The 10,636-nt window shown below is 31.5% G+C and overlaps 3 protein-coding genes across 3 annotated transcripts; 2 read left to right on the top strand and 1 right to left on the bottom strand.

The window, feature by feature from the left end:
• Positions 1 to 218: 218 nt before the first annotated feature.
• On the top strand, positions 219 to 3,224 carry BCK2 (Bck2p; the record flags this gene model as incomplete). Its single annotated transcript, XM_041551414.1, has 1 exon — positions 219 to 3,224. The coding sequence occupies one exon, from the start codon at positions 219 to 221 to the stop codon at positions 3,222 to 3,224; it is 3,006 nt and encodes a 1,001-aa protein (XP_041407348.1).
• Positions 3,225 to 3,361: 137 nt separating this feature from the next.
• On the bottom strand, positions 3,362 to 5,047 carry CCA1 (tRNA adenylyltransferase; the record flags this gene model as incomplete). Its single annotated transcript, XM_041551413.1, has 1 exon — positions 3,362 to 5,047. The coding sequence occupies one exon, from the start codon at positions 5,045 to 5,047 to the stop codon at positions 3,362 to 3,364; it is 1,686 nt and encodes a 561-aa protein (XP_041407347.1).
• Positions 5,048 to 7,308: 2,261 nt separating this feature from the next.
• On the top strand, positions 7,309 to 10,107 carry RPH1 (Rph1p; the record flags this gene model as incomplete). The annotated part of the gene is made up of 1 exon (XM_041551412.1): positions 7,309 to 10,107. The coding sequence occupies one exon, from the start codon at positions 7,309 to 7,311 to the stop codon at positions 10,105 to 10,107; it is 2,799 nt and encodes a 932-aa protein (XP_041407346.1).
• Positions 10,108 to 10,636: the final 529 nt, after the last annotated feature.

Raw genomic sequence — 10,636 nt, 5'->3', positions numbered from 1 at the left:
AATATCATTTTTTATTTTTACTACTATATTACCCCAGATATTATCTGTCTCTTTTTTTATTTCTTTTATTCGAGTGGAATTATCTCAACGTTAAGATCAATATACAGACGACTTGTCTCTGATTCAATTTGATCGTCTTACATTCGCTTACTGGATAATATATATACACATACACATACATTGATAGAAGTTAGGTCCATTTTCTATCTATATAGGTCATGCCGAAACACGTTAAGACTCCATCGTTTTCAAACATGAATATGACTGCTGCTGGTTCAATAGTTACAAAGAGTCCCAATGATTCATTAAGTAAATGGAAAATCCCACATTATTATAAGAGAAACACTTCCTGTACTCCAGTGGATACTGCAACGAATAATGGTACGGAAACTACCACCAATACATTGGATCATCAAGGACAGACTCCCTCCTCAGCTTCTCAGTTAAAGAATGTGTCTGGAATGTCGACACCTGATCTGTCTCATATGTCCAATACAAGTGGTAAATTCGTGAAATCCCCCAATTTTAAAAATTTGACAAGTCCAAAGAAAATGATGATGGATGAAAATTATAAAAAACAAGTTAGAGCTAAGAAAAAGGGGAAACATGGCGTAGTGTTCGTGAATTATACAGTGCAGGATGATCTAGATAAGATGAATGATTCGATAATTCAAATAGACACATCCAATATCAATGGTTCTCATAATAATATGCTTCATGAAAAAAATGAAGAAATAACGGTTAGAAATGTACCGCCAGCTCATGAAATATCCCAAGAACTGTTCGAATCAAATTTGATTCCCTCGTTACCTCAATCAAAACCTAATTCAAAACAAAAATCTGCTAGGAAGAGAATGCTAAAGATATTTGGTTCATCAAAGAATAAATTCACAAATAATACTATTGGATTAACTCAGAATAACAATAATAATAGTAACAATAATGGTAAACATTCTTCGATTGAAGGCGCAAAGACAATAACAACATCGACAAGGAAATCTATATCAAAACCGACTCCATTGAATAGATCCATTTCAACTCCAACTTTACCCACAAAAGAAGAAATGGTCATGCCAAGTAATGCAAATACAAGTACATCTTCAGCTGTCTCTTCGTCATCGACTTCGATAGGGAAGAAAAAGTCTTATGGTTCACTACTCAAATATGGGAAATTGCGTTCAACTGACTCTACAATAAATCATCAATCTATGATAGATGATGTATCCTTTGATGATATGATGAATGAAATCGTACCAAAATCAAATAATGATAATAATAAGAATAATAAAAAAGCTCCAAGGAAAAAGAAAAATACTTATTCAAATTTATCATCATCATATTTGCATGATCCTCAAATGAATACCAATGTTGCCTCGATGCCTGTCTTCAATACAAGTATGGATGCTGGTAAAGCAATGGAAATGGCAATGACAGAACAACAAAAGATGGTAGATTTTAATTTTCAAAATAAAATGATGTTGAATAATAATCGCTCTACGACAAGTTTGGATCCATCAAACATTAATAACAACATGGTTGATAGCCATCAATTGAACAAAATTTATTCTTCTGCTTCATCCTCACATTTACCAATGAATTCAAATAGTGATGGAAGCAACGTTTCTCCAAATTCAAATTTGGTGGGGCTTGGTATAAGTCCCTCTCAGTACTCTCCAAACGTTAAACATGAGGATAATGATGCCTCTATCGCGTTTAGTAAAATGTTTACCCAGAAGAAGAGAGCTAGCACCATGGATTCTATATCCAATGCTGGTAACAAGGATATAAACACGGGTTTATCATCGATGAACAACATTTATTCTCCAATAAGAACAGTATCTCCAGCAAGACAAAGATCCTCCACCAGAGGATCCTCCACTTACCGTCTCTCTAGAGATATATCCTCGCTTTCCAGCGTTCGAGATGGACCAGAGAACAGTTATTTAGATTCTCAACAGTATACTCAAAAGGTACCTATTAGTAACAACGGTAGTTCTGGTAGTAACAATAACAACAGATTAGGTCATAGAAAAAAACAAGAATCAATATCTGAAATATATAGACAACAGCAACAGATGATCAACAATACTGTGGTGACACCATCTACTAACGTTCCATTTGTGACACCACCTTATTTTACATCAAACCTTGCCATTCCTTCTTCAAATTCAACATCATCCACTCCAAGTGTTGGTGATATAAGTGCATCGGGTCTCATTCATACGCAGGGTGGTGCCAATATGAATCAAAATGTATATATGAATACAAATGGATCTACATATTTCGATGGAAATGGTTCTATAGATAACAGTCACAATAATGCAATGATAGAATTATCTGATATCCAAACACCTCTGGAAAGCATTCCAGCCATAGATACAATGACATCCAATACAACTCCAATGCAAGGAACTCCAAGTAATAATATTATTAAACAAACAAAAAATATAAAATCAACTAATTCGAATAACAATAATAACGAACATGAAAATATACCGTATATGCCTAACGATGCTAGTACAGGTAGTAGTAGCGCTCTAGAGTCTATAATGACAAATTCTTTGTCTACCACGACATCACATACATTAAACATGCCAACAAACGCACCAAATATGGTATATCAAACCCAAGATGGCGAACCATTTACACTTGTGAATACCGGGATGGGATCGAATGATATAAACTTAAATCATTTTGGTGGTGGGAAAGTTCCAATATCATCAAACCAATCGATTATGATCCCCCAAAATGCCTCCGACGTCACTAATATGGCCGATGATCAACTGATACAACATATGTATATGGAGTTTGATTTTGAGAATCCAACCGGAATGTTGAGTGAGCTTATAAGATCAGGAAATAATGTTCACACATCGAATATAAACACGGCAATGTCGACACATAGTCCTACTTTAACATCGGTTGCTGGCCCAGCATCTTCATCTTCTCCATCGACAATAGTACCGCCAAATGGTGGTAATAATACCTTCAACCATCACACGAATGAACATGGAAATAGTATGAATACAATGATGAGTGGAAATCCTATTGTAGGAACTAATATGATACACAATAGCGGAATGACAGATGAAATGGCGCAATTCAATTCAAATACATTTACTGTTCCCGATGTTTATGACCATAACATGAATGAATTCCATAATGGACAAGCAGTAGGCGATGGAAATAATGAGATGGCTGCTGCGTTCTTTTTGGATAATTAGGTATATATGCTATTATTATTATTATTTTTAGTATTCTACATATTATTACTATATATTAATATTGATGAATTTATGCATGTATGTACTTTTTTTCTTGATTTTCAATGATAGGTTGGAGAGATAATAAATAGGTTACTCTATTTAATATATTTTGGTAAAATTTCTTTAACGAAATCTAATAGTTGCTCCTCGGTGCCTTGTGGATGATCCAACTGCCATACAATAATATCATTATTAACCAATCCCATCCATGGACCGGATTTTACATTTAATAACTTTAATAATTTTTTACCATCTATCATAGGTCTCAAATTATGACACTCTAATAAATCTTGATCTTTAACGTATTGATAGAAATCGTTATAATGTGCTATAAGTTGAATTTGTCTTTGTGGATTTGTTTCCTTAAGGTATTCATTCATTAAAGACACATAATGAGCCAAAAGATAGCGAGATTCGAATGATCTAATAAATAAACCAAGATCAGATCTCTGAACACTTGAAGGGTCAGCGATAAATTGGGTCACAAATTGATGATATTTGGAGATGGAATCTACACATTTCCCAACAATAATCCCATCCATTTTATTAAGTTTTAAACCTTCTCTAACGATTGATTCCACTACAGACATCGTGTTATTCAATTTTTTCTTATGGAATGCAATGATTCTACGTTGAGAGAATGGTAACAATGCAACGGCCAGAATATAATTTTGTTTGAAAATGGGATCTTCATTAACTTTTTCTTGTAAATAAGTATTTTCTTTCAAAAAATTTAACCTTTGATTCCAAAAATTTAATAAATGTTTATTTAAGATTCCCTTCGAATAAATTTGATCAATTTCATTCACATATTGAGAACCTAATTGTTTTTGATTTAATTCTACAAGAGTAATATCATGATGCCAAAAGAATACAACATTTTCCAAATGACATTTCTGAATTAGATGTAATGCAATATTTGGATTTGGCCCCTTTAAAATTTTTTCCATTTCATTACCTATTCTTTCCTTTGATATTTTACTATCGAAAGCGATATTAATTTCAGGATCGCCCATTTCTTGCAAGACATCAGGAACAATTTTAAAATCAAATCTAGCTGCAAATCTAATCAATCTTAGTACTCTTAATGGATCATCCAAAAAGGTTTGTCTTGCTGGTAATGGAGTTCTTAATAAACCTGCTTTTAAATCTTGAATACCTTTCCCAGTTAAATCCTCGATTGTTTCATTTTGTACATTATAAAACAAAGCATTTAAAGTAGCGTCTCTACGTAAAGCATCTTGTTTCGGAGTCCCAAATGCAATTGTTGGGATTCTTGATATAGTTGAATATTCTTCGGATCTTAAATTGACAAAATCGATTTCTGTGTCGAATAATCTTGTTGTTGCCGTTTCTAAATGTTTTGATTTTTCTGGATTTTTTTCAATACGATGAATTGAATGTGGTGTAATACCATATTTAGAATAATGTAAAACCAGGTAATCATTTAAACTCATTGCGAATTGTTCACCTGTCATATTATTAACAGCGATATCAAGATCATGCGATCCTTGACCTAATAATTTATCACGAACCCACCCACCAGTGATTCTTAAAGTCAAAGGGTCACCATTATTATTTTTATCTTTAATATGACTATGAGAATTATATTCTTTAGTGAAATCTTTTAAGACTTTACAAATTTGAGATTCCTTTTCAGTCAATTGTATTTTTGGAACCAAGACATTATTTCTTAAGGAAGATGAAGCTGAAGATGACATCATTACCATCAGTTTATGTGATTGCGATAGGATACGAGGATTAATTAAGTGTAAAGTCATACACTTCAATAGTAACGTATTTGAACTGCTTTTCTTTAAATTAAATGACAATGGTACACAACTATACTATAATGGTAATTACAACTAGCAATATATATTACTAGTTAGTTCTATTCCAATATTACTATTTGCTACTGCGTACGTACGATACCTGGATGATGTATGAAAAAAAGATGATGAGCAAAGCAAAAGCAAAAAAATAAAACGAAAATATTTCAGATGGAATGACCTAATTATAAACCCTAGGGTCTGTCATACAAACCCTAAAACAAGGACAAGAAAAAAAAAGCAATTCTATCCAAGGAACACACAACCACAAAAAAAAAGAAACAAAAAAGGGTTCTCTCACTGCTGCGGACATTCACTGTACACTCCACGAATAAAAGGAAAAAAAAAGAAGAAATAGAGGGTTACTTAAAACCCATCTCTGCGACTCTATCAGTGCCAGTCGGCCATCAGAACTTAAAAAAGGGAGGCCCGTCAAATGAGAAAAAATGGGATAATTTCAAGAGAAAAAGAGAGAAATCCAGCAGTAGTCCTTTTTTTAACATACGTTGTTGTGTTATTTTTTGCTTTAGGAAGCTGCCTTTTTTGTTAGTAAAAAAATATTGGAGAACAAGAACCCTAAGTGGCTCCAGCATGTCACAGGAAGAACATCGCGCAGCAGCCAAGGGTAGGGTGTCAGGAAAAATGCGGGGAGGGGAGACTTGGTGTAGACTTGGTGTAGACTACGGTAAAACCGTACCGGTCCCCGAAGCCCCAAAAGCAAAACAGAAAGCCCTCTTAACGAAGAAGCAGAAGCAGAAGCAGCAGACATTGATTACCAAACGCTGCCGTGCAACACGATACTGGGCCGTACGATTGCTTCTCTCTCCAAAACTAAGGGAGGCAGCGGTACTCAGCACCAGGAAAAAAAGAAAAGGGGAACAGACGCCCCCTCGCTCGCTCCCTCGCCCCCTATTTTCCCAGTCAGCCAGAGAAGTTCAGCCAGCAAAACTCCACAGGGAGAAGATCACAAGGAGGGCCTTTGCTCCCAGTAAACCGGAGCACACCCACCACATCCTAAAGTGAAGCGACAAAGCAGAAAAAAGAGCTCATCGCAAAAATGAAATTTTTTTCTTTTCAGTTTTTCCACTTAATTCATCATGCGAAGAGATTGATGAATTAATGGTGATGAACCTGTCCAAACCCTGTAAAAGACTGCAAAAACATGTTTTGTTAAACGGCAGAATAGCTGTAATTACTAAAGAAAATATCATGTACAAACCAAACTTTGCATAAGATTAAAGAGGTATTAACATCTTAACTAAGCTACTAAGAAAGGAAAGACAAAGAAAAAAAAATTAATTTAATTAGTTTTAAATGGACTTGTTCTTGTGTAATGCTAAATGAATATAGAACTAAAAAAAAAAATTCAAACGAATCTATCTATCATCTATCAATTTAATAACTTTTTTATATATAAAGTAAATCAAAGTACAGATACCCCACTTTTGATTAGTTAATAAGATCTTTTTACCCCTCCCCAGCAAAAAGTAAAAACTGACAAACAAACAAAAGAGAGATTTTATTTAAGATCAAGTATCGGTTTACCTAATCACGTATATATATATATATATATAGGATAACACTGATTAAGAAAATTAACAAAAAGGGTCATCGCAAAAATTCTTTTTCCCTTTTTCCTTTATTTTGAACTATCATATTTAATTAAGATATTACATTGTTATTAAAGGAAAATCTATCTTCGATTTAAGAATTATTTTATCATATTTGTGATCTTTAAATTTTTTTTTGTGGCGTTGTGTTTTTGTACCCCTTGTTATTAATATAATAAGATAAAAATATTAGTAAGAAATAATACAAGGTACACATTACATAAATATATTTTTTTTTCACGTTAAGTTATAATTTACTATTGTTACCTCTCCCCAGTTCAATAACTAAAGAACATTTCTTCTTTCTGGTTTTTTTTGTTTTGCAAGTTTTTATCATCTGGTGAAGCAATCATTGTATTTTATATATACATATTTTTTCCCATTTTCGCACTATAATAATACACTGAAAGAAGCAAGGAAAAAAAAAGGGATATTTTTTTAATTATTGGTAATATAAAGATATATTATATTTTCTCAATCTAATTCAAGATATTTTATAAAAGGGATACTTATATTGAAACTTAACAAAGTGAGATAGATATACATCAAATTTTGAAATATTGTTGAAAGATATACAGGAAAAAAAATATATATATATTAACGATGAATGGGTTTGTTACACCTGATCATTTTTCAGATGGTGGTATACCTATTTTTACACCAACTTTCGAACAATTTAAAGATTTTTATCAGTTTATTAAATCAATTAATAGTTATGGAATGCAAAGTGGTATAGTTAAAATTATTCCACCACAAGAATGGTTAAATTTACAAAATTTACCACCATCAAAAGATGATTTAGAAAAAATTAAAATTTTTCATCCAACTGAACAACAAATTTCTGGTGAAAAAGGTATTTATGTTGTACAAAATATTGAAAAAAATAAAAATTTTAATTTATTACAATGGAAAAATTTATCATTAAATTATGCTTTACCAACATCATCATCAAATAATAACAATAATACCATTATTGATAATGATATAAAATTATCAAATTTTGATGATTTATCATCCTTAATTAATTCAAATTCAAATTTATTTCAATATACTGATAAAGAAAGATTAATTTTTTTAGAAAATTATTATTGGAAGACACTTAATTTTACAGCTCCTTTATATGGCGCAGATACTCCAGGAAGTTTATTTTCAAAAGATTTAAAAATTTGGAATGTTGCAAGTTTACCAAATTTTTTAGATTATTTAGATGAAAAAATTCCAGGTGTTAATGAATCTTATTTATATGCAGGTTTATGGAAATCAAGTTTTTCATGGCATTTAGAAGATAAAGATTTATATTCAATTAATTATATTCATTTTGGTGCACCAAAGCAATGGTATTCAATTCCACAATCTCATGAAAAACAATTTTTATCATATGTTAAAGAACAATTTCCACAAGAATTTAAATCTTGTCCTGAATTTTTGAGACATAAACAAGTTCTTATATCGCCAAAGACTTTAAGAAATAATGGAATACCTGTGAATAAAATTACTCATTATCAAAATGAATTTATTATTACTTTCCCTTATGGTTATCATGCAGGTTTTAATTATGGATTTAATTTAGCTGAATCTGTAAATTTTGCAACTGATGATTGGTTAGATATTGGTGAACGTGCACAATCTTGTAATTGTGTAAATGATTCAGTTAGAATTGATGTTAAAAAATTAAAAGAAAATTGGGAAAATAATAAAAATAGAAAATTTAATGAATTATTAAATCATAGTTCACAAGAATTACAAAATATTACTACTTCGTTATCTTCATCTTCATCAACAAATAAATTGAAATTACACAATGATTCATCCAATACTAATACTAATAATAACAACAACGGCAATAGTAATAACAACAATCATAATAATATGAAATCAACTACTAATGGATTAATAAAAGAAAATTCAATGGCTCCTTTATTCCCAAATATGTCCTTAAGATCGACTAGTCCAAGTTTAAATCAATCTATGAATCAACTTAATACTTCATTGAGTAGAGTATCCTCACCATTCTTATCAAGAATGATGGATTTATCGAATATTATTGAGCCTACCTTGGATGACCAAACACTGAAAAGAAGATTGGTTTCACCACAACCTTTGACAATGGGTAACAACCAAATGAATTCGAATCAACAACAAAGACAATTTCACCAACAGCAACAACAACAACAACAGTTAACCAACCAAAAAAATCAACCTTCAGGGAGTGTTCCATTGGCACCACTGGCTGTGAGATCATTTACTACCCCATCATCTGCTCTCTTTGACTATAGTGACGATAACTTATTGGCGCTAAGTTTAACATCAATGGCAAATAGTGGGAATTCTTCACCGAGATTAAGAAAACCAATGTTGAATTCACCAATTGATCATTTTAATAATGGTAATAATGGTAACATAGGTGGATTAATGACTTCATCAAATAACTATACCAGTTCTTTAAGACCATTATTTTCCCCTTCTGCTAATAATAATACTCATCAGTTAGCTTATGAAACTGTACCATTATCTAATAATAATAGATTATTGAATAATACTAATTTTTCTCCAAATAATATGAATACAAGTAGTCCCTTATTACAGTCATACCCATCAAATTATAATATATCATCACCAACTTCCGCACCATTCATTAAACGTCCAAAATCTTCGAATATTGTAACATTAAATATATCAAGAGAATCATCCAGAAGTCCCATTGCATTAACCTCTATTGAAAACACGAATTCTAATCAAATATTACCAAATGGTAATAATATAAATGGCAGTAATAATATTAATAATAACAACAACAACAATCAGAACAACATTAAATATTCATCATTAAATCAAATCGAAAATCCAAGTGGCAGGATCCCAATGGATAATGGAATGCCTTTAACAAAGAAACAAAAATTAGGTAAGAGGATATTATCATCCCCATCATCTGGTTTGGCCACTGCCATCCCAATATCAAATGCATTATTAGTAAAGGATACATCAACAATGACGGCAACAGCAACAAATACAGCAATACAGAATAACAATAACAACATCGATAATATGATAAGTATTGCTAATAACAATAGTAATAATAACAATAATAACGGCGAATATGGAGATAATATTAATGAAGAAAAACAACATTCATTACAAGGGACAACAGTCATGCATAATCAACCAAGTAAATTTACATCAGAAGAAGTTGTTGTATCAAAGTTTGGGAAAGTTTATGTTTGTCAGGAATGTAAACGTCAATTTTCTTCAGGACATCATTTAACAAGGCACAAGAAATCGGTACATTCTGGAGAGAAACCTTATTCATGTCCAAAATGTGGGAAAAGATTTAAAAGACGTGATCATGTTTTACAACATCTGAACAAAAAGATACCTTGTATCCCAAACGCTCCAGAATCGTAATTTTATTTTATTATACATTAAGGGTGTGCAAAAATGTGTTATTTCTCTTTAATTTTTATTTCAATTACAACTACAATCTCGTTCATTGTCACTGGCTGATAGATGACTATAAATAAAGAGCAGTTGCGCTATTCTTTCGTACAGATTTTCTTTTACAGGGGATATAATAATATTTATATTATTAAGGATATATATATATATATATATGCATGAACTAATACTAAATAACATACAACTACTAATATATCAACGGTCAATACTTTAAAGTAAGGTATCTAGATAAGTAATATCATCGTCACTCCGTTCTTTATAAGGGTTAAATGCTTTGGTCCTTCGTAGATCTGTTTTCTCGAGGATCCCTATTGCATTATGTTTATTGTTCTTACAGTTTGCACAGTAAGCATCGGACAAAAAAAGGATAACTGACTAGTTAGCGAAACAAAACAATCATAGTTTTAGTTACAGATACATATAAGACATGGTAAAAATAATAGCATATACAAATACAGCAACTACATTATAGATGAGC

Source organism: Maudiozyma barnettii (assembly GCF_903064755.1).
Source record: "Maudiozyma barnettii strain CLIB 1767 genome assembly, contig: KABA2_06, whole genome shotgun sequence".
Taxonomy (NCBI): domain Eukaryota; kingdom Fungi; phylum Ascomycota; class Saccharomycetes; order Saccharomycetales; family Saccharomycetaceae; genus Maudiozyma; species Maudiozyma barnettii.
Note: the sequence above shows the minus strand (reverse complement) of the source record. Positions and strands in the feature narration are given on the sequence as shown.